We start from the raw sequence: 25,274 nt of genomic DNA on the forward strand, positions 1-25,274 counted from the left end.
AAACTCATCCTTTGTACAGCCCATGAATCACACAAGTGCATTCAACCTCAAAGCAAAGTAGAAATCAGGGAATAAAGAAGGAAAAAAGAACCATGAGACTGAATAGAAAGAGATAAAGCAAAAAAAAAGTGCAATTTTCAGCTTCCTTTGGACTGTATTCCCTTCTGGCTGATGAATCACTTGTCACTGCTAAAAAATACACATGATTGATCAAAGATCAGCACATAGACAAGCCCTGAAAGGGATGTCCATAGCTGTCCAAGAGGCTATCTCATTCATGGTGCTAGCTGAAACTGCAACTACTTTGGTTGGTATCTCCACCTTTCTGATGGATCACTTGTCACTGCCAACACACACACATTTAATCAAGCATCAACACACAAACATGCACTGAATGGATTCCTATTGTCCATGTTTGAAAGAGAAGTCAGCTAATTCATCATGGTGTAAAGTGAAACTGTAATTACTGTCTGAGATATGTGTGATCATCTGGTTAAGACCACAAAGTGCACACGATGCACCAAGCTGAGCACATAAACCAAGTCCTAAAGTGGAGACATCCATTGTTCGAACACTAAAGTGAGTGTGTAGCAGTGCTTTGAGATACCAACCTGCTTGCACACTTCATGTGGATTCTCTCCTCTCCACGGTTGCATTTCCATCTGTACCATCCGACACTTGGCATTTGCGCCTTGAGTTCATACGGCCATGGGCTCTCTCCGCTTTCCCTTCTCTTTGCCTCAGCCACCGAAGCCACCGCAGAGGCCTGCGCTTCGCCAAGCCATGGCGGCCGCGGCTGTCGGTGCCGGAGTGGGCCTGGCCATCTCCATCGCTCTCGAACCGGGTGCACGCGCGTCGGGGAGAGGCCGGAAGGCGGGCAGCGAAGCGTCCCCCGTCTGGGCCACACTCTCCCTCGTCGAGACCCTGCCGCCGACGACCATCGTGGAACCGAGGAGCGGCACCAAGTTCCCCTCCGTTGTGGACGACGGCCGCCGCCTCTTGGGCATCGGAGTGCGGTATTGGAAGCGTCCGAAGCGCAAGAACAACATCTCCTATGCATATGGTAACGATTAGAGTCTCTTACATCTCGCCATTTTTCGTCTTCCAATTTTGATGTCCACAAGAATCCAATTATCATTTTTTTTTTCTGATATCTGACCTTTATAACTGATTAAATTGGATTTGGATATCCATTAATCGAATTTGAGATATATATATATATATATATATATATAATTACCAATTATAAATAAATATATAGCTAGATTGATAACTTAGATGTAACGGATTCTCCTAGCCATTAGATTTTGATCTAACGATCGAAATTTTTGTAATTATATATATATATATATATATACACACATATAATATGTGTGTGTCACGACGTTTTCCTTCTTTGGAAATCTCGGGAAGCCCCCGTTGGGAACAACGCTGCGCCGCGCCCTTAATCTGCCAACCCACGGCGGCAGCCAACGTCGGCGCCTCCCTCGAATCGGCCGACGCGCCATGGAGCCGAGACCTGCGTGGCCTCACCCACCACTTTGAACACTGGGACGAGGAAGACCAGTTTCTTGGGTCCCAACGACTTCATGCCTACGCCTTTGGTAACTGGTTGCGATTGAGCCTTCTTCCTTGCTTCCGCCTCTTGAATGTTTAGGCTTCCTTCGTTGACCTAAAATGTAGTGAATTGGCCATTATGCTCTATACATGTTGGCATCATGATATTTGCGCCTCAACATAAATTTGGTGTATTTGGTTCTCTACAATTGGTTAGAGCACTCCGTCAATCTGTTTTTGTCTTTTGAATCAGCATGCTGTCTTTACTCTTACAATCATATGATTATGCTACCAAATTCATCAAATTAGCTTTTGCCCATCAAGAAATCCTCCATCGGATTAGTTTCTTGAACCTGTCGTAACTCAAATGGCATTTCACCGCATCAGAGTAATGTTGCGACTGATCAGCATATATATTGTGAACCGCTTTCTTATCGGATGGTATATTATTTGTTTGTTTTCTCTGATACTTGCAGGTGTGTATGCCGATGAGAGTGATGTAAAAAGATTGAGGAAGAAATATGGTACATTTTCGGTCTCTGAACTGAAAGGAAATAAGGAGTTAATTGATGATGTCCTGGATCAGGATTTGCGCATGACAATTAGGCTTCAAATAGTGAACCGCATGCTAAGCACACGCTATCTGCATGAAACATTTGCAAAGGTTGTTGAGAACGAGCTCCAAAAATATGGTGGATCAAAGTCATCGAACAATAAAGAATTGCTTCAAAGGTACTTTCTTTCATGTTCTGCTTGTTCCTCCAGTGAGATATATTCACCACATGATGAATCGTGGTATAATTACCCATATATGTCTTTCTTAAAGACCAATCATCTTGATTTTCTTCGTATTTATAGTATTTACAGTCTGGAATATATTGCTTAACATATTGTAAACCACCTAAATGATTTAATAAATAAGAAGAGCAGATTGCCTTTTCCATTTCATCTATAAGACTAGATGCAAGTCCCATTTAATCTTGAAGCTAAGAAGACTTAATGTCTTCCCAGATTTTTTCATCCGTTTGTTATGATATTTTTGGCATGATTTCCTGGCAAGCAATCTATACTGTTATGTTATTGGTGTCATCGGAAAAAAGTGTTCTAGATATAGGGATGCAAATAAAAATCATATTTGACTATGTAGTATGTAATAATTTGATTATTTCCTCACTTCAACCCACTAATGGTCTGAGTTAGGAGAAGTTGGACTGATTTAACTTTCTTTTTTTTTTCCTATCATGAATCAATCATAAAGTAAAATCACTGGGAGCATTGGCACTAGAATTTTGCTGCTTTGTTATTCATAAATATGTTGCTCATGACATCAAATGATGTTCATGGATTGTTGTTAATTTGACACTTCTAAGCTGCACTTAGGAGTTGTTTAAAACACGGTTTTTAATTTCGATGTGTACCGCCTGATATAGGCTGTACATACCAGTTCGAGAGCCTCTTGGCTCGTAGATCGCCCGCTACCGGGCGGCACCAAATTTTTGGCCCCATATCGAGCAATACGAGGCTATATCGTGTGGTAACGATCGAAATTTCAACCGTTCTCAAACTGTACTAGGCTATACTGATCGATTTCAACCGTTACCAACCTATACTGGGGGGTAATGGTCAATTTCGATCGTTATTAACCTTTAGCTATTTTAGGCATACTACTCGATACGTTGATGGTACGCATTGGCAGTGATTTAAAAAGCGCTAGGCGCCAAAAGGCGCCAAGGTCCAAAAACGCCCGAGGCGCTAGGCGCTCGCCCAGGCGCTCGCCCGAGCGAAGCGAGGCGCTAAAATATAAAAATATATAATATAATTAATAAATATAATTATTTAAAATTTTAAATAAAAATATGCTATTAAATTAAGAAAATCTAATATACAAAATCACAATGTCACATTAACAAAAAGTTTCAAAATTCAAAACATTAAAATTTTACATCAAAGTCATTCATCATAATCAATATTATCGTCATTTTCACACAAATCATCTTCATTGAATTCGTCTTCTTCCTCTTGTTCTTCGATTCCTTCCTCTTCATCAAGATATGTTTCATTCTCTATGTCTTCAACAATAGCAGGAGCCGAGCTTGATGCTTTTGCACTCATTTTTCTCTTTGACATCTGTCTTGTATATGTTTGTAATTCTCCAGCACTTGAAGCTCTTGCCACATCTCCCCACGTCAATCTATCATCTTCAAATACAAGCTCGTCTTCAGCATCTTGCAAGTTAGCACCCATTTCTCCTACTAACCACTCATTTGAATCATCAATATCTTGCAATGAGATTGAATCAAATCTATTTTTCAAATCATGACGAGTCTTCAAAGCTTGATTATACTTTATGTAAACAAGATCGTGCAATCGTTGATGTTCTAACCGATTTCTTCTCTTCGAGTGAATCTGTCATGTCATATAATTTAAAAATATATTAATATATATATCTAAATAAATAAATGAATTAAAATAAAAATATTTAGTAATACTTACATGCTCAAAGACACTCCAATTTCGCTCACAACCCGAAGCACTACATGTCAAACTAAGTACTTTGATAGCAAATTTCTGTAAGTTCGGGGTGGAATTTCCAAATAGACTCCACCATTCAGCTGCAAAATTTATGTTATTATTAGCAATAACATAATAACATAATATATATGAAATTAATTATATCAAATTATTAATACCTGGAGAGGTAGTTGTCCTGGATCGAACGGCAATTGGAATTCCAAAAAGACCTTCAGCATTTTTATATAAAGATAATTCATGAATAATCTTATCTTGAACCTCAATGCTGGGAACTAATCTTGCAACACACTGATATAACCCACCCAAAACTTCTGCATCAAATCCAACAGATTTAATCTTATAAAAGAATTCAGGGTTCAAATAATATCCTGCTGCATGTAAGGGACGATGAAGTTGACAATTCCATCTTTCGTCAATGATTGTAAAAATTTTCTCATATTTTTCTTCATTTTCATTAAAAGATCTTTTAATCGTCTCCTTTGCTCTATCCATAGCCTCATAAATATATCCCATTGCAGGCTTATTTTCATTATCCACCAACCGAAGGACTCGAACAAGAGGGCCCATTACTTTTAATATATAAACTATATGATTCCAAAAGGATGGCATTAAGATGATATCAGCAGCCCTCTTGCCTTTTGCTTCTTTTGCCCATTTACTTGTCACCCATTTCTCAGAGGTAAACATATTTCTCAGAGTATGTTTTTGACGATGCACGCTCTGTAATGTCAAGAATGAAGTAGCAAATCGGGTAACACCATGTCTCACTAATTCTTTATTCCCTGTAAATTCTCTCATCATATTCAAAGCCCCAATGTGATTATAAAGAAATCCAACAACAAAAATTGCCCTTTCTAAGGTTTTCTTGATTTCTAAGATCTTTCCAATATCTTCCAACATTAAATCAATACAATGTGCTGCACATGGAGTCCAATACAAGTGTTGTCTTTTTGATTCAAGCAATTTACCTGAGACAAAGGATAACAAAAATGATAAGACTTAAGAGTTTAACACACTTAATTGAAGATAAAATAATTAACAAAATCAAAAGATGAATATTACCAGCTAAAACATAGTTGCTTCCATTGTCGGTTATGATTTGAACGATATTTTGTTCTCCAATTTCTTCCACGAAGTTGTCAAGTAAATCATATATCTTGTCTCCAGATTTTACAAAAGATGAAGCATCTATTGACTTCACAAACATAGTCCCTAAAGAACAATTAATCATAAAATTAATTATACTCCTGCGCCTCCTGTCAGTCCAAACATCTGACATAATAGAGCAACCATGTGTTGCCCATGATTCTTTATGACCCTTTAGTAAGTCATTTGTATAATTCAACTCTTTTTGCAGCAATGGAACTCGCATCTCATAATAACTTGGAGGTTTTAATCCTGCACCATATCTTCCAATAGCATCAATCATATCCTTAAAACTGTCTAAACGAGTTGTACTAAGGGGAAGACCAGCCTGATAGAAGAAGCGAGCAATGTGCTGAATTGTTCTTCCTCTTATTTTTTTATCACAAGCATCACTTATATTTGTTTGTCTCAATTTTGAGCCTCCTGCTTGCCCTTGTTGTTTCTGGGATCCTTGAAGCATATATAGATCCATCGGTCCTTTTCTACCTTTCTTAGTACTCATAACTTCTTTTCCTTTTTTGTCGTATACTCTTTTTTCACTTGGGTTAATACTTGCAGAATAATCTTCTTCTTCATCCCTGAGATGTTCAACATTGTCTTCTGGTAAATTCCCATAAGATTCATTCTTTTGTGTCTTCTTTTCATTCATATAATTCAGCAACTCTTCTTTTACTTCAGGTGGACATTTTTTGCAAGCTGCTGCATTCTTGAAATTTCCTACTAGATGTTGTTTTGCACGAAAAATACCACCTCTGGTAGTCTTATCGCAGAATATGCAAGTCACTGCATTAGGATCTTTCGGATCCTTCAAATAATTATACTTCCATGCAGGATCTTTTTTTGATACCATTGGAGACTCTATTGAGTTGCTTTCTACACTTGCCATTTTTGTTGAAACCTAACAATAATTTCAAATAAATAAAAATTAATAACATTAAAATCAAAGTAATATATTATTAATCTATTAACAGAAAATTAATCATTTCAAAATTCAAATAAACTTAATATTAAGAGTATACTGAGGAGAAACGAGGAAGCAGCAGTGGCGAGCGGCGGCAGCAGCGTCGGCGGCAACAGCAGTGGCGAGCGGCGGCGGCAGCGGCGAGCGGCGGCAGCGGCGGCAGCAGCAGCAGCGAGCGGCGGCAGCGGGAAAGGGTAAGGGAGCGGAAGGCGCGAGCAGCGGGAGGCCTCGAGGGAGGCGCGAGCAGCGGGAAGGCTCGCGGGAGGGCTCGCAGGAGGCGAGAGGGCTCGCGGGAGGCGCGAGCAGCGGGAAGGCTTGCGGGAGGGCTCGCAGGAGACGCGAGCAGCGAGAGGGCTCGCGGGAGGCGTGAGCAGCGAGAGAGCTCGCGGGAGGCGCGAGCAGCGGGAAGGCTCGCGGGAGGCGCGAGCAGCGACAGCGGGAGCAGCGGCAGCGAGCGACGAGATCGCGATCGGGATCGAGAGCGGCAGCGGCAGCAGGTTAGTGTTGGGTTAGGGTTAGGGTTAGGGTTTGGGTTATATCGGTTTAGTTGGTTCGATTGAACCAACTAACAACCGAACCAGGACCGAACCAGACCTAAAATTCTGGTTCGGTCGCCTTGGTTTACCCAGGCGCTCGCCCGAAGCGCCCAGCGCCTGGGCTCGGGCGAGCGCCCAAGCGGCGCCTGTTTGAAGCGCGCCGCCTGGGACATTAGCGAGGCGCTCGGGCCTCGCCTCGCCTCGCCCGAGCGCCTAGGCGAGCGCCCGAGCGCCTTTTGCAATCACTGCGCATTGGTACGTATCATACCGAGCAAGGTTCGGTATGCCGGTACGAACCGAAATTGCATACTTTGGTTTAAAACCAAATTTTAATAACAGTGTGAAGAAGAAAAAACTTCATGAAATTAAATAGGCATTATTTGTGTGATTCAGATTATTGCAAACAAGGTTCACTGTACCACGATGTATCGCTCAATATGGGTGGTACATACTAGTCTAATAGAGGATTGATATGGGCAGTATATACCAATCCGTCAGTATACCTTACTATACCATATGTTGGTACTTGGTACATTGGTACGTTCCATACCAATGGTCGATCGATACACTGGTATGAACCGGTAAGGCGAATCATGATTGCAAAGTGACTGTCCATCATAAACATTAAAGGTTTTATTGTGACTAAGATAGTTATCACATTATTTAGAATACATATCGTTCTAAGATTCTGTTTTGAAACAGTTTGCTCAAATGACCTCATGTTCACTTAAAAAGATGTAGTATAATTTTATGATGACAGGATTAAGTAGTCCTAATGCATAAATTGTCGAAGTGTTTTCACTCCATAAATTCTTGGAGTTTTTCCTGTGGAATTTGGATGATGCATAGGGCTTAATCAAGCTTGGAATTCCTTCGAATTTTGTTTTCTTCCCTTTTCTTCATTTTGTTTGTTAGCATGGTTAGTTGTACCCAGTAGTGTGATGGCACATGGCCATGTTGCTTGCTATGGAGAATGGGATGCTTATGATGGCTCGATCATTTTATGGCACATCTCAGTAGCTGTCTCCTTGCTTATATTCTATGTAAAAACATCCCAAAACACATTTTTTTAATGCTAAGAGCGTTCATCAATTTATGTTAAATTCCTTGGTGGGACTTACCTTTTAAGGAATATTTTATGATGATGAGCTGTTTGCTCTTAGCCTTAATCTACCTCATATCATTAATGTGCCACTCTTCACTTTGGTAAATATCAGGGTAGTCACTGTTTTCAGAAGACCACCAGTCATTTAGTGTTATGTATTTATTATATATTCTGATAATACACGAGCAAAGTACTGTTTTATGGTAGATGTTCCTCTAATTGTATTTTGGCATGTAATATTTGAAGCTGGATAGCAGAACATTCTTTTGTGTGTCTGTAAGTATACCAATTCATGTTTACATAATACTTGGTTCCTTCCAAATTTTCATATGTTAGGCATTTTGTTTTTGTTCTGATAAAAATGTCACTATTCATCTATCCATCCATCTGTGCTGCACTTATAAACTTGCTTTCAGTAACAACTTCATTTCATATTTCCGTTCCTCTCATCAGTATTTAAATGTTTTTCACCCTATCTTTCAATATTACTGTTGTTTGTATCAAATGAAGGCAATTTTGTGTTTGCAAAATTAGTTTCACATGTAAAATAATACAAAATTAGTTGCATGTAGCTGAATTGAGTTACCTTCTTTCTAATGTTCATCATCATAATTCATCCTCTTTTTTCAGGTTTAATTCTATATTTATGGATGAACATAAGCTCTTAGGAAATTCTATCTTTGATCTTTCGAGGGAACGTGGTTATATTCTTCGAATAAGAAGTAAGTTGTTTTTTGTTGGTCCACCACTAGTTGTTTCTATCAAGATCAAGAATGAAATGAACTATGTTAAATAAAATTATTAGACCTATTTTTCCTGCTATTATATTCACATGCAGCATGCGACAGTTGTAGTGTACTGTTATAATATTTTTTTTATAGGCTTAATCATACATATACATCATATTTAGAGTTGTCCAGTGCTAGTTGAGTTCATAGAGCTAATATTTGGTGCCTCTTTTGCTAAACTAGTTTATAGCTTTTGGAAACATTAATGTAGATTGACTTAACCAAAGACCGTCTAATTTTACAGGCTCATTTAGTGCTGTAATAAAATTTTTAGGGTACCATTTACATAACTAGGAAATAACTTCATCAGCTAACAGCCAGAAAATTAACACTCTTAAAATTTGTTCAGTTTTTCATACGAAACTCAAGCATTTGAATTTGTTAATTTGGCTTCTACATATAGCAGTGGATAGCTGTCAAGGTGACTTTTTCTCCTTGTAACTGCATCAGAGGATCTTATGGCACATTCTGTTACCTGTGGATCTATTTTTTGCATGGGCAACACTTTGTAAACATTGTACAACTTCCATATTGGTTGCATTGTTACATTTGATACTTTGTTACTGTTCAGTGCATTTGCTTGATGCTTCCTTGTTATCTTTTCTTTTCTCCAATACATATTCAGATCTTTGAAACTGAAGTTAATAAAACCCTGAAAGTCATCAGTACATCGAGTGCTTCAAATATTTGGTACATTTACTCTCTGATAGAAATAATAGAAGATAAGAACAATAGAATATAAGAAGCTTTATTGAAGTAGAGAAACTTTAGCTTGAATCTATTAACATGTTCCCTCTCCTATTTATACAAATTAGGAGGAAGGATTTCCCTAACAGAATAGAGGATTTTCCTCAACAGAATAGAGAAATTTCCTCATATAGTTAGGAAAATCTTATCTTCTATCATGCCCCCGCAAGATGGTGCTCCTGACAAGGATACCAATCTTGGATCGATGCAAAGAATTGTTTACAAGCGAGAGGCTTCATGAGTAAGATAAGTGTAGATCGTTGCTGCTGCTATGATTGCTGTTGCTGTGATGGCACAGGCGTTCCCTTCATTCTCCTTAAGTCTGCCGAATGTTGACAGATCAGCAAAGACTACCGCAGTGAGGAAGATGAGGATTGACCACGGAGCCTCTTAGGAATGCAACGGCATTGGTCGCTAGCCGAAGGGTGAAGCTTCACTTTTCTTAGCGACGTTGGTCACTGGCCGAAGGCAAGAGCGAAGCTTCGCTTTTCTCAACGACGTTGGTCGTGGTCGGCTGCAACGGTAGAGAAGAAATCTACAGCAATGTTGCAGTGATGCTATTACAGCAAAAGAGGAAACTGCAACATAGGAGAAAGCTGTAGCAGAAGAGGAAGGAAAAAAGCTACAACGAGGAAGAAAGGTGGGGCAGTGCTGATGAGCAGCACTAGTGATGCCGTAGCGGAAGGGAACGGACGTTGGCGCAGAGTGGCAACCAATGATGAATTGGCAGCGAGAAGAGAGCTTGCTCTAGGCAAGCGGCTCTGATACCATGATAGAAATAATAGAAGATAAGAACAATAGAATATAAGAAGCTTTATTGAAGTAGAGAAACTTTAGCTTGAATCTATTAACATGTTCCCTCTCCTATTTATACAAATTAGGAGGAAGGATTTCCCTAACAGAATAGAGGATTTTCCTCAACAGAATAGAGAAATTTCCTCATATAGTTAGGAAAATCTTATCTTCTATCACTCTCCAAGTAACCAAGTCGTTGGTTATTTCTATGTTTTGCATGATAGCTTTGTTTCAAAGGCTTAATCTTTGCGATATGTCTGATCATGCTAGTTCATCATGGATATGTGGATCTCTTATATCCTCACTGTTGCAATATTTTCTTGTTTTAGGTTGATAATGTCAAGGTCTGTACTAAATATATGGAAACTAGCTGTTTCAAGTTCCTTTATGCAAAAAAATGTTGCCGAAAAAATGTTTTTTCCATGCATTAACATATGTTTTGATGCATATTTATGTAGTTAACCTAGTTTGCGTAGACAAATGCAGCCTTCCCTGCTGTGATGATGACATATTATGCATGTATAAAAATAAATAATCATCCTACTTTTTAGGTGCTCATTTGGTGAAGCTGTTCATGTATGACATGCATCAAATGATTACTTGTGATAAGATATATTTGAGTTTTACATGACAATAATTTTTTTTTAACGTCTTTTAGCTCTTATACTTGTGTTCTAGTTAATGGAAAGGAAATGGGGAAAATCGAGAGCAATCGCATATGTAAGCCTCTCTTGGATTTGTATGTTGGCAAGAATGCATATGACAAACAAGCTCTACAAGATATTCAATCTACTTTGGCTTCCATTCTCCAGGAGAGATCTGATTGATGACTTCATGTTTCATCTATCAAACATCAAACATTGACTGGCATTAACATCTCCAATAGAAGTTGTCTATAGTTTTTTTTGTATCAGAAACAATTTACCTCTTTCCTGTCATAGTCTTTGGTCATTGTAAATTTGAAGTACTAAAGCATCCTCTCTTTTTTTCTTGGCACCATTTCAGCAAATTGTTCTACTTGTAAGAGACATGGAAACTAAATTTTTATATTCTGACAAACAGGCCCAGGGTTTATTATTATATAATGAGCTGAAAATAATGTGGCCACATGTTCAAAAGGCCACCTACTGTTGAAGCTATCTTTCACTGTTGTAATCTTTCAGTGGTACTTAGGGTCGAGAATCTTTTGAAGACCTCATCTTTCAGCAGTTTCATTGCCTGCAGAATTGACCATTGCAGAGTCAGTGTTCCAGCCTTGCACGTAAATTTTACTGTGCATGGATACGTGCAACAATCCATGTGAAGCATGGATCATCAGTGCCAATTCCCGATGCATGTCTATCCGTTGCCTGCAAGTGTATGGATGATGTTATGAATCCTGTTGAGATCACATTTATAATGTGTAAAATGCCTGGGATCTCACGGCTGTGAAGTTGGAAGGGTCGGTAAGCTCTCAAGGGGATAACTTCTAATGGTGTCTCAGCAGATCATCCTTGCTGGGGAGGAATATTAAATGCCATAAAGAGCTCCATTCTGTGAGGCCTCAGACAACCACTGCCATCAAATGAATTGTTCTCGATGCAGATACTGAGAACTTTGTTGTTGTAGTAACCTAAGCAAACAAACAGTAGATCCAAGTAACTCTCTGCAAGTTTTCATCGGAAGAATAGAATAGCTGTGTGAGAAAGAGAGAGCCCAGAAAATAATAGCAGACCGGAATTTAATGATCAGCATAAGATAGCAGAGAAAAGTTAAAGAAATGGGGGCCATTTTGATGTGACCCTTCTTCTACCACACGTACAGTGCGATCAATGAAAGAAACAAAAGCTGCTTGTCTCCACCTTTACGTATATTTCCCTGAGAAATGAAAGCCTGCCCACAAGCTGCAGCTTATCCGACGGATCTGACCTGCTTCCAGTTGTTTAATGGAAAGATGCCATCTACGATTCACCATCTTCTCCTTTCCCCACTCCCCAACAGACAGTGGATCTCAAGTGGCTTTATCGTGGCATGGATGGTTGTGTTCAGCGATAACCAGTGCAACTGTGACTCCGCTGATGATCCCAGCAACACAAAACAAAGCAGTCGATGGCGATGGCCAAGCAAATATCGATTTGGTCCTACCCAATCACAGGCACATACGTTTCGTATTATGGATCTCAAAACGCTTTTGTAGTCGGTAATGATCCCCGTGAGCAGATTCCGATGGATGCATGGGTTGGCCACCCATTTCATATTCTTGCTTGCTTCAGTGAAAGACGGAAAGAATAGTCTTTGTTCATCGATTGGACGACCGTAAGAAAGCTTTTCTTGACATCTTCTTGCTGCAACCAAAATGACAGTGCGAGTATCACGATGATCTCCTCATCGGATCTGACATCTATTTGGCAAAAAGTCGCTGATCTTTAAGCTGCGAGCTCTCAGGAGCCATTCGCATCTCCACCTCTCTTACCTTCCGACAGACACTCGCAGGCAAATAATTTATTTCTTGTTGCCTTCTTCCTCGGTAAATTTCTTTTGGTGTCGGTACCTCCACAGACACAAAGGGCGGAGAGGCTTACGCATTCCAAGGAGTGATCTGTTCTCCTTTGTCACGAGATGATCATAAGCGTATACTATCGTGAATTAAAAGCATTTTTCACATATTACACATGACTTATCCTCTCTCTCTCGCTCTCTCTCTCTCTACGCAGATCCAACGTAGATGATTGACATGGATTGCCTCCTTGACCTGTAGCTCAAATGGAAATAACTTGAAGCAAACGTCTTCTTCTTTACAGCAACAATGGCCGTCGACTTTGACCATTCCACTTAATGTTCACATGGCATAGATATCACATCAGTGCATGAACGAATAATGCAAGTATTATTGGGATGATATGATAATGGGATTATTAGTATATTATGGTGATTGGGAGAATCGGAGAGTTAGGATTGAGAGAACACATCCAACCATTATATTATTGGAGGAAAGGCACCAAAATATATAGAATTGATGTGGTGGGAGAGACGTGCACTCCGCGGCTGCTGAATCCATCGCGCACGCATCAGCCAACCACTAGTCGCCGCGTGTACCTTCTAGATTCCATCTCCCGACCATCTTCTTGGGATCCTGCCTGAGGTGGCTGGGAATCTTAGGTCAAAGGAGATCATCAATCAATCAATCAATCATCATAGCTTGAGACTAAAATTAAAATTAAAATTTAATACAACACTATTTCAAAATTATATATTTTTTTAAATTAAATTTAACAGAGATCATAAACACTAAAAAGATTAAAATAAGAAAAATTGAAATTTTATGTAAGATATTTTTATATCTTTAATAAAATTATTATTTTTATATAAAATATTGCCTCAAGCATTGAGATTTTGAGAGTGATTAGGTTTAGTCTAGTTTGATGAGTCTTATTAGATTAAGATACAATAATTATAGAATTAGGTGGAAGAATTGAAAGATTAGGAGGATAGTGATGAATAAAAATTGAAATTAGTGTGCTACTATATATTTCTTCCCAACAGTGTATCCAATAATATCCCAAGAAAAAGCATCTGAATGCTTATCATCCATCAAGAATTTAAATGGGAGCCATCATCAATGTGAATATATTCGTTTTGTGCATTGTCCAACAAAGGTCAACATTTATTGCTGCTGTCCAATACCTATAATTTTCCTTCAAATTGGTAAGATGGATTACATTTATTGAGTCAATCGAGACTTAGCATTATTAATCGAATGTCCAACATATTCTCATTATTGATAATAAAAAATATTATCACCCTCCCCACCACTCAACCACGCCAAACATGCGTGCAGTTTGATTCCAAATAATATTATATTATTTAAATAATAATAATATATTATTCATAATAAACAAAAGAAATATTTCTGTATCAAACAGTCGATTGCATATTGTTCTTCCTTTTTCTTTTTCCTTCATTTTTGTCAAGAAATAGTGCACACATATATATCTGTCAAATATATGATTATGTACTTGCATCTCTAAGCTTAAATTTAGCATATATATATATATCCTTACAAAACTAAAAACTTCATAGATATACCATTATTGCTAATTTTCACTGTGTGTATTGATTTGAAATTTCAATCTATTATTAATATTCCTTCAAAATATATATCCTCAAAAACTAATTTATATTTTTAAAATTAAATTAAAAAATGAGAAACCAAATAGAGAATTCAAATGTTTGAATATATATATATATATATATATATATATATATAAAATAGATTATTCCATGTTATATCTTAAAAAAATTATATTAGTATTCCTATAATTAAGAAAGTAAAATATCTATATTTATTTACCAAAATATCATCAATTTACTAATAAAAATATAAAAATAAAAGATAAAAAATAAATTTTAACGTTTAAGTCAGTGGTGACGGAATGTTTCAGTGATACTCATCTCTCATCATCGTTTTTTCATCCACAATAGCCACTCATCCGTTACCATCGACGTCGTCTACTACCATCGATATTATTAATTAAAATATTAAAATAATCTTTTTATTTTAATATTTTCATTGGTACAATCGATAATTTTAGGATAAATATATTTAAATAATTTATTTTTATAACTATAAGAATGTTAATATAATTTTTTAAAGTATAAAAATCAGGATGACCCCACCAGCAAGACCTGACTATTATATTAAATAATGAATGTGCAAGGATGCTATTACTAACCTTGAGAAAGGATAGATTTGTAAAACCGTATCCCCACCAATAATCTCTGCAGCTTCCAAAAAGTAGGTATTGGTTTGTTTGGTTGTGATTTTTCCACCTCACTCTGTCTCTCTCTAACTTTCATTATTCCATTGCCATTATTTTGACAAAGATGAATTACTAAATAAATAAATATATCTCTCTTACACACACACACATATATATATATAAATAAAAGATATAAAATATATAAATGAATATTTTGTACTGAGTTCAACCTTCTCACACTCCATTCTATATAACAAGCCCTGGAGTGGTTAATCTCGAAGAAGATATCCACCTCATGGCTTCTGCTATCATCTTCCTTCTCCTCTTGGCCGCGGCGGCGATCGCCTCAGCTGTCCCCGACTTGTACATGGTGACCAGCGGGGAGGGCCACAGCGAGCAGGTGTCCGGGCGGAGCGAGGAAGAGGTGCGTCTGCTCTACCTGGATTGGGTGGCCAAGCACCGGCCGTCCCGCAACGCGCTCGCGGAAGAGGCGAGCAGGTTCGAGGTGTTCAAGGACAACCTCCGCTACATCGACGCCCATAACGCGGCGGCCGACCGCGGGGAGCACGCCTTCCGCCTTGGCCTCAACCGGTTCGCCGCCCTGACCAACGAGGAGTACCGGGCCAAGTATCTAGGCGTCCGGGCCGCCACGTCCCGCCGGAGGAGGGCCTCATCGGAGGGCAGCAACCGGTACCGGCTGAGGGACGGCGATGATTTGCCGGATTCCATCGATTGGAGGGAGAAGGGCGCTGTTGTCGGCGTTAAAGATCAAGGCAGCTGCGGTGGGTGCTGATATTTCCATTTCTCCCTGCGTTGACTTCAATTAGTTGCAATTTCTGTTCTATTTTTCTGTTTGCTTTCTGCTAATAACACTTTAAATCTGATATTATTTTCATTTAATTACATTTACATGAAGATCGATCTTTTCCTCTCTTTTTTTTCCCTCCTTGTGAAGTTTCCCCTTTTCTTCGGTTTTGACTTTTGGTAAACGACATGATTTTGCTTCCTACGATGTACTAAAGGTGTTGTATTTTGGATGATCTTCGAATAGATCTGCTTTCAGATTCTGTTTCAGCCCCTCTTTTTTGTGTAAACTTTGCTTACTCTACAAAATTATTTACTGCTAGTATCACATGTAGTTCATGATTCATCTGTTTCAGCCCCCCCTTCTTGTGTAAATTTTGCTTACTCTACAAAACTATTAACTGCTAGTATCACACTTAGTTCATGATTCAGGATCTTATCCTGTTAGATCAAGTCACCAATGAAGGATTTTTGGTTTCAAAGATCTGAATTGGCATGCTGATGATATCTAGATCTGATGGTGTCACAGGGAGCTGCTGGGCATTTTCGACGATTGCTGCTGTGGAAGGTATCAACCAGATCGTGACCGGCGACCTGATCTCTCTGTCCGAGCAGGAATTGGTGGACTGCGACACCTACTACAACCAGGGCTGCAACGGGGGGCTCATGGATTATGCATTTGAGTTCATCATCAACAATGGTGGTATCGACACCGATGAGGACTACCCATACAAGGCCCGAGATGGAACTTGCGATACTTACAGGGTGACCTATTGATTAGTCATTTACAACTAGCAACCCTCCTTTTTTCCTGTTGCTTTGTTGTTTGTGGATGATGTTCTAATGAAGTTTGGTGCCCACCTTTGTCATGTAGAAAAATGCACATGTTGTGGCAATTGACTCATATGAGGATGTTCCGGTTAACGATGAGAAGTCTCTGCAAAAAGCAGTTGCTAACCAACCGGTTAGTGTTGCTATTGAAGCTGGTGGCCGGACATTCCAGCTTTATGACTCGGTAAAGTTGTCAAAAGATAATGCAATTTTATATTTCTACCAATTTTCTTTGTTTATAAAAATTATGTCACGGCTTAAACTACAACTTGATTTTCTTTGAACCTTTGTTCTAATCCTTATGGAAGCTTGCAGATTTTTATACTTCCACATTATGGTGACGTAGGTTGAAAATCTTTAATCACTTCTAGTTGAATAGATTGTCAATTGATACAGCAACAACAAATGTTTTAACAATTTGAGACTGATTATATATATCTGTTTTACTGATTGAACTCCATTCAACACAATATTTCTGGTTAAGTTAAGGACATTCAATTTTCTTTTATTGTTTTTAGTAAAGAAATTTTCAGTCTGTCTCTCTCTCCAATTTTTTCTGGCACCACCATTAATCAACTCACCTCTTCTAACCATACTATCTACAGATTTTTGTTGAATATTTTTATAATATCTTAGATGATTTTTTCTTATTTTATAGTTTATCGGATTACAACTAATTGTTCACAAATAAATATCTGTTTAATCTTTTCTTTTGGCTCTGCATACCTATCTCAGCGTTTTCATGTGAGCTATACAAGCTTTTCATACATATTGATGTGCAACTGTCCAATACTTCAATTCTTTAAGCCACAACAATCTTTTGTACTCAATCTCCCTCTCCATCTTAACCACCAAACTTATGAAAAATACCTCCATTAATCCTTTTTACCATGTTGAATGATAAATTTAAAAATGTTTAAAATAATTTTCATGTATGATCTTCTTATCCATCCATCCTGACTTCATCCTCACTTCTTCTCTTAAATTATCTAAAATTATATTCAATCTTAATAAATTTTAATCTAGAACCTTTAATTTCTGAGATTTGACACGGTAATTCAAGTTTAAAATTTTATTCCAGCTAAAATTTCATATATTAAAATAATATCATTAGCAAATAGAATATATGATTAGTCAGTTTGCCTATTATAAGGACCATAATATGTTTATGTTGCATCAGAATTTAGATTCCCTAAATTTTTTTATGAATCTGTGATTTTTTTCTCTAGACTGATATAATTTCTAATGTGTGTGGTTAATTAATATGGAAGATACTGCAAATAGACAAATGCCACTAGAAATAGAAATTCTTAATTAAACCCTTCCCATGATAATACAAATGCATTAAGCGGCATGGTTTGAGAATTATGTTCTATTGTTTGTGGTATGAAATTTAGTTGGTTAATAATCTTCTTCTTGAAATTCTATGAATGATTTAGATGATGCCATCTTAGCAGTGACACAGGTTCCATTTGATGATGGATTTGCTTTGTGATATGTGATGTACATATATCTCCAGTTTTGCTGCCTAATATCTCATGTAACTTTTTGTTGCAATAGTTGAAAAATCAAAGAATGATTATATATATATATATATATATATATATATATATAATGTCCACAAGTCTTTTTTTTTTTTTCCAAGCTGCTACTTTCCTTCAAATCTATAGATGTCTTTCATGTTGATGAGTTGAAAAAATTATTACTCTAATTTTTTTTTCAGGGAATATTCACCGGATCTTGTGGGACTGCACTAGATCATGGTGTGACTGCAGTAGGCTATGGCTCCAAGAATGGCCAGGACTACTGGCTTGTGAAGAACTCATGGGGTGAAGACTGGGGCGAGGCTGGATACATACGAATGGAACGTAATATTGCATCTGCCACTGGCAAGTGTGGTATTGCAATGGAGGCCTCATACCCCATTAAGAAGGGCCAGAACCCACCAAACCCTGGTCCATCTCCACCTTCCCCCGTTAAGCCACCCACCGTCTGTGATAACTACTACACCTGCCCAGAGAGTACCACATGCTGCTGCGTCTATGAGTACGGGAGCTACTGCTTTGCATGGGGATGCTGTCCTCTTGAGGCTGCAACCTGCTGTGAAGATCATTACAGCTGCTGTCCTCATGACTACCCCATCTGCAATGTTCAGGAAGGAACCTGCCTAACGGTAATCCCTACGATGAAAAATTACTTTCATTAGTCTGCTCAGCTGCCATCATACAGTCTTTGTTACATAAAATTTAAGGGTGTAGGAAAGCATCCATAATTGAGGTAGAGAAAAAGATGAATGATAGATTAGTCCTATATGGCTAAAAAATAAAGAAATCAGGTCTTATACATTGAATTTGACCCACAAACTTAAACCTTCTAGTTTTTTGGTTTGTGTTGGTCTCCAACTATCATGTATGATGACATCAGCCAGTTTTGTCCCAAACATAATTAATTGAATTTTCAACGTAGGATTTGTGTTGGGTGTTCCAAAAACTAAATAAAGAAAAATAATAATGAAACAAATAAGCGGGGTTAGATTAGCTATTTGAGCTATATGAGCCAGATAATCCTGGTAAGTCTCAGTCTGATTGAGCTGCACTGTGTTTGAGAAAGCAACAAAGGAAACTGACTTATTGATTCTTTTTTATGGTTAAAACACACATGAAAGAGAGAGATGATTGCTAGTGTTTCAGTTTGCTTTATCTCTATATAAATTGTTCTGGTTTCGATGTCTTATTGCCTAACTTGTCCATCTGATTTGATTGACAGAGCAAGAACAGTCCACTTAGAGTGAAGGCTTCCAAACGCACTCCAGCAATTCCCTACTGGGCTCACTCTGTCTCGGAGGGCAAGAGGAGCAGCGCATAAGCAACATTGAGCAGGTGAGGAGCGAGAAGCACAAGATGATTATCAATTATTGATGTCCTTGCCTTCAATGTGGACTTGAGATGCAGCAATTTGCTGCAATGCTTATTGAAGAAGACTAGAAGCTCTGTACATGTCTATAAGTCCAGGTGTTGGACAACTGAAATGATGATTTTACATTACTTCACTTCCATTATCATGTAAATTAACTGAAATTGGATTTCCAGTAATTTGCCTATTAAACTCTCTCCATGGATTTAATGTTGGTACTGATGCTACTGGCAAATGGCATCAGCAAACTTGTTTGTATCATTCCAAGTACTTGAGAGTTGCTGCGTCTACCCTTTTTGGCACCATGGTTGACGTGGAGGTGTCGTAAGTCGAGATTGCTGAACCCTGTTCACCTAATTCAGCAGTCGAGGCGGAATCTGCCATATGCCATCATCGACTGCTTGCTTTATTGCTTTTGGTTTGTTTGGCTGTGATTTTTCCACGTCACTCTGCCTCTCTGTATCTTTATTTATTACATTGCTATTATTTTGACAAATATGAATTACTAAATAAATAAGTATATCCTCTCTTACACACACACACACACACACACACACATATATATATAATAAATAAATAAATAAAAATTATAAATATGTACTGAGGTCAACCTTCTCACACTCCATTCATTCTATATAACATGCCTTGGAGTGGCCAATCTTGAATTAGATATCCTCCTCACCTCCTTTCCGTACTTATGGCTTCTGCTCTCATCTTCCTTCTCCTCTTGACCGCGGCGGTGGTCGCCTCAGCTGTCCCCGACTTGTACATGGTGACAAGCGGGGAGGGCCACAGCGAGCAGGTGTCCGGGCGGAGCGAGGAGGAGGTGGGTCTGCTCTACCTGGAGTGGGTGGCCAAGCACCGGCCGTCCCGCAACGCGCTTGCGGAAGAGGCGAGCCGGTTCGAGGTGTTCAAGGACAACATCCGCTACATCGACGCCCATAACGCGGCGGCCGACCGCGGGGAGCACGCCTTCCGCCTCGGCATCAACCGGTTCGCCGACCTGACCAACGAGGAGTACCGGGCCAAGTACCTAGGCGTCCGGGCCGCCGCGTCCCGCCGGAGGAGGGCCTCATCGGAGGGCAGCAACCGGTACCGGCTGAGGGACGGCGATGATTTGCCTGATTCAATCGATTGGAGGGAGAAGGGCGCTGTTGTCGGCGTTAAAGATCAAGGCAGCTGCGGTGGGTGCTGATATTACCATTTCTCCCTGCGTTGACTTTAATTAGTTGCAATTTCTGCTCTATTTTTCTGTTTGGTTTCTGCTAATAACACTTTTAATCTGATATTATTTTCATTTAATTACATTTACATAAAGATAGATCTTTTCCCCCTTTTTCCCCTCCTTGTGAAGTTACGGATTTTCCCCTTTTCTTCTGTTTTGACTTTTGGTAAACGACATGATTTTGCTTACTATGATGTACCAAAGGTGTTGTATTTTGGATGATCTGCGAATAGATCTGCTATCAGATTCTGTTTCTGCCCCCCTTTTTGTGTAAATTTTGCTTACTCTACAAAATTACTTACCGCTAGTTTCACACTTAGTTCATGATTCGTCTGTTTCAGCCCCCCTTCTTGTGTAAATTTTGCTTACTCTACAAAATTATTAACTGCTAGTATCACACTTAGTTCATGATTCAGGATCTTATCCTGTTAGATCAAGTCACCAACGAATGATTTTTTGGTTTCAAAGATCTGAATTGGCATGCTGATGATATCTAGATCTGTTGGTGTCACAGGGAGCTGCTGGGCATTTTCGACGATTGCTGCTGTGGAAGGTATCAACCAGATCGTGACCGGCGACCTGATCTCTCTGTCCGAGCAGGAATTGGTGGACTGCGACACCTACTACAACCAGGGCTGCAACGGGGGGCTCATGGATTATGCCTTTGAGTTCATCATCAACAATGGTGGTATCGACACCGATGAGGACTACCCATACAAGGCCCGAGATGGAACTTGCGATACTTACAGGGTGACCTATTGATTAGTCATTTGCAACTAGCAACCCCCTTTTTTGCCTGTTGCTTTGTTGTTTGTGGATGATGTTCTAATGAGGTTTGGTGCCCACCTTTGTCACGTAGAAAAATGCACATGTTGTGGCAATTGACGCATATGAGGATGTTCCGGTTAACGATGAGAAGTCTCTGCAAAAAGCAGTTGCTAACCAACCGGTTAGTGTTGCTATTGAAGCTGGTGGCCGGACATTCCAGCTTTATGACTCGGTAAAGTTGCCACAAGATAATGCAATTTTATATTTCTACCAATTTTCTTTGTTTATAAAATTATGTTACGGCTTAAACTACAACTTGATTTTCTTTGAACCGATGTTCTAATCCTTATGGAAGCTTGCAGATTTCTATACTTCCACATTATGGTGACCTAGGTTGAAAATCTTTGATCACTTCTAATTGAATAGATTGTCATTTGATACAGCAACAACAAATGTTTTAACAATTTGGGACTGATTATAAATATCTTTTTTACTGATTGAACTCCATTCAACACAATATTTCTGGTTAAGTCAAGGACATTCAATTTTCCTTTATTGTTTTTAGTAAAGAAATTTTCAGTCTGTCTCTCTCTCTCCAATTTTTTCTTGCACCACCATTAATCAACTCACCTCTTCTAACCATACTATCTACAGATTTTTGTTGAATATTTTTATAATATCTTAGATGATTTTTTCTTATTTTATAGTTTATCGGATTACAACCAATTGTTCACAAATAAATATCTGTTTAATCTTTTCTTGTGGCTCTGCATACCTATCTCAGCGTTTTCATGTGAGCTATACAAGCTTTTCATATATATTGATTTTCAACTGTCCAATACTTCAATTCATTAAGCCACAACAATCTTTTATACTCAATCTCCCTCTCCATCTTAACCATCAAACTTATGAAAAATATCTCCATTAATCCTTTTTACCATGTTGAATGATAAATTTAAAAATATTTAAAATAATTTTCATGTATGATCTTCTTATCCATCCATCCTGACTTCATCCTCACTTCTTCTCTTAAATTATCTAAAATTATAGTTCATATTCAATCTTAGTAAATTTTAATCTAGAACCTTTAATTTCTGAGATTTGACTCGGTAATTCAAGTTTAAAATTTTATTCCAGCTAAAATTCCATATATTAAAATAATATCATTAGCAAATAGCATATATGATTAGTCAGTTTGCCTATTATAAGGACCATAATATGTTTATGTTGCATCCGAATTTAGATTCCCTAAATATTTTTATGAATCTGTGGTTTTTTTCTCTAGACTGTTATAATTTCTAATGTGTGGTTAATTAATATGGAAGACACTGCAAATAGACAAATGCCACTAGAAATAGAAATTCTTAATTAAACCCTTTCCATGATAATACAAATGCATTAAGCGGCATGGTTTGAGAATTATGATCTATTGTTTGTGATATGAAATTTAGTTGGTTAATAATCTTCTTCTTGAAATTCTGTGAATGATTTAGATGATACCATCTGAGCAGTGGCACAGGTTCCATTTGATGATGGATTTGCTTTGTGATATGTGATGTACATATATCTCTAGTTTGCTGCCTAATATATATATATATATATATATATATATATATATATAATGTCCACAAGTCTTTTTTTTTTCCAAGCTGCTACTTTCCTTCCTTCAAATCTATAGATGTCTTTCATGTTGATGAGTTGAAAAAATTATTACTCCAATTTTTTTTCAGGGAATATTCACCGGATCTTGTGGGACTGCACTAGATCATGGTGTGACTGCCGTAGGCTATGGCTCCAAGAATGGCCAGGACTACTGGCTTGTGAAGAACTCATGGGGTGAAGACTGGGGCGAGGCTGGATACATACGAATGGAACGTAATATTGCATCTGCCACTGGCAAGTGTGGTATTGCAATGGAGGCCTCATACCCCATTAAGAAGGGCCAGAACCCACCAAACCCTGGTCCATCTCCACCTTCCCCTGTTAAGCCACCCACAGTCTGTGATAACTACTACACCTGCCCAGAGAGTACCACATGCTGCTGCGTCTATGAGTACGGGCGCTCCTGCTTTGCATGGGGATGCTGTCCTCTTGAGGATGCAACCTGCTGCGAAGATCATTACAGCTGTTGTCCTCATGACTACCCCATCTGCAATGTTCAGGAAGGAACCTGCCTAATGGTAATCCCTACGATGAAAAATTACTTTCATTAGTTTGCACAGCTGCCATCATAGAGTCTTTGTTACATAAAATTTAAGGGTGTAGGAAAGCATCCATAATTGAGATAGAGATAAAGATGAATGATAGATTAGTCCTATATGGCTAAAGGATAAAGAAATCAGGTCTTATACATTGAATTTGACCCACAAACTTAAACCTTCTAGTTTTTTGGCTTGTGTTGGTGTCCAACTATCATGTATGATGACATCAGCCAGTTTTGTCCCAAACATAATTAATTGAATTTTCAACGTAGGATTTGTGTTGGGTGTTCCAAAAACTGAACAGAGAAAAATAATATTGAAACAAATAAGCGGGGTTAGATTACCCATTTGAGCTATATGAGCCAGATAATCCTGGTAAGTCTCAGTCTGATTGAGCTGCACTGTGTTTGAGAAAGCAACAAAGGAAACTGACTTATTGATTCTTTTTTATGGTTAAAACACACATGAAAGAGAGAGATGATTGCTAGTGTTTCAGTTTGCTTTATCTCTATATGAATTGTTCTCGTTTCGATGTCTTATTCCCTAACTTGTCCATCTGATTTGATTAACAGAGCAAGAACAGTCCACTTAGAGTGAAGGCTTCCAAACGCACTCCAGCAATTCCCTACTGGGCTCACTCTGTCTCGGAGGGCAAGAGGAGCAGCGCATAAGCCACATTGAGCAGGTGAGGAGCGAGAAGCACAAGATGATTATCAATTATGGATGTCCTTGCCTTCAATGTGGACTTGAGATGCAGCAATTTGCTGCAATGCTTATTGAAGAAGACTAGAAGCTCTTGTACATGTCTATAAGTCCAGGTGTTGGACAACTGAAATGTTGATTTTACATTACTTCACTTCCATTATCATGTAAATTAACTGAAATGGGATTTCCAGTAATTTGCCTATAAACTCTCTCCATGGATTTTATGTTGGTGCTGATAACTACTGGCAAATGGCATCGGCAAACTTGTTTGTGTCCTTTGACGCATTTGAGTTGCTTCTTCCCTTTTTGGCACCATGGTTGACCTGGAGGTGCTGTAAGTAGAGATACCTAAATTTCAGCTGTTGCAGCGAAATCTGCGAAATGACATCTTGGACTGCTTGCTTTATTGCTTTTGGTTTCTTGCCTGCATAGCTTAATTATCGTTTAGCTAATTTCCATATCCACCAAGATTGTTTAATGTTGTTGTTGTATATTTAAGATGCACAACAGTAGTGTTTCAGACAATACAGATGCTGAAAAGTGATAGTATAGTGCTCCTCAACTCATTCCACCTTATGGTTCTTGGGATCTATATCTATTATAATCCTACTAATTATACTGATTCCAAATTCAAGGAGCTCTGCATATACTGAATCATGAAACCTTTCAGGGACCTCCATCCATAGGAATATTGCTCCCTAATGTGGTGTATTGGATGCACTGAGCCTTCTTTTGCTAAAGATTGTTGATGATGTTGTGTCTGACACTTTTTCCCAGAAGCTTGAGCCCAACATAATTCTCATGTAAAGTTTCAAGGAGATCCTTGCAAAGGAACTACTCTACCTGAGGTAGGACATAGGATGCATGAGATCAATAATTGATCTTATACTCCTCTCAAGACCTCTACAATTGGTATTTGTT

The 25,274-nt window shown here is 38.5% G+C and overlaps 4 protein-coding genes across 4 annotated transcripts; 3 read left to right on the top strand and 1 right to left on the bottom strand.

Annotated features, from left to right (window-relative positions):
* The first annotated feature begins 187 nt into the window (after positions 1-187).
* On the top strand, positions 188-11,228 carry LOC135680621 (fatty-acid-binding protein 1-like). Its single transcript, XM_065194676.1, has 4 exons — positions 188-1,063; positions 2,034-2,289; positions 8,468-8,559; positions 10,846-11,228. Exons 1-4 carry the CDS (start codon positions 709-711, stop codon positions 10,992-10,994), a joined length of 852 nt encoding a protein of 283 aa, XP_065050748.1. The 5' UTR covers positions 188-708; the 3' UTR covers positions 10,995-11,228.
* Positions 3,277-5,864, bottom strand: LOC135680619 (uncharacterized). Its single transcript, XM_065194670.1, has 4 exons — positions 5,152-5,864; positions 4,248-5,057; positions 4,051-4,169; positions 3,277-3,963 (listed from the first exon to the last, which is right to left on the bottom strand). The coding sequence occupies exons 1-4, from the start codon at positions 5,735-5,737 to the stop codon at positions 3,508-3,510; spliced, it is 1,971 nt and encodes a 656-aa protein (XP_065050742.1). The 5' UTR covers positions 5,738-5,864; the 3' UTR covers positions 3,277-3,507.
* Positions 11,229-15,178: 3,950 nt separating the features above from the next.
* LOC103993953 (oryzain alpha chain-like) lies at positions 15,179-19,649 on the top strand. The gene is made up of 5 exons (XM_065194671.1): positions 15,179-15,688; positions 16,240-16,475; positions 16,585-16,725; positions 18,265-18,714; positions 19,308-19,649. Exons 1-5 carry the CDS (start codon positions 15,202-15,204, stop codon positions 19,404-19,406), a joined length of 1,413 nt encoding a protein of 470 aa, XP_065050743.1. The 5' UTR covers positions 15,179-15,201; the 3' UTR covers positions 19,407-19,649.
* A 459-nt stretch (positions 19,650-20,108) lies between these two features.
* On the top strand, positions 20,109-24,577 carry LOC103994360 (oryzain alpha chain-like). The gene is made up of 5 exons (XM_065194672.1): positions 20,109-20,638; positions 21,194-21,429; positions 21,539-21,679; positions 23,178-23,627; positions 24,221-24,577. The coding sequence occupies exons 1-5, from the start codon at positions 20,152-20,154 to the stop codon at positions 24,317-24,319; spliced, it is 1,413 nt and encodes a 470-aa protein (XP_065050744.1). The 5' UTR covers positions 20,109-20,151; the 3' UTR covers positions 24,320-24,577.
* The last annotated feature ends 697 nt before the right edge of the window (positions 24,578-25,274 follow it).

This window comes from Musa acuminata, chromosome BXJ1-8, assembly GCF_036884655.1.
Source record: "Musa acuminata AAA Group cultivar baxijiao chromosome BXJ1-8, Cavendish_Baxijiao_AAA, whole genome shotgun sequence".
Classification (NCBI taxonomy): domain Eukaryota; kingdom Viridiplantae; phylum Streptophyta; class Magnoliopsida; order Zingiberales; family Musaceae; genus Musa; species Musa acuminata.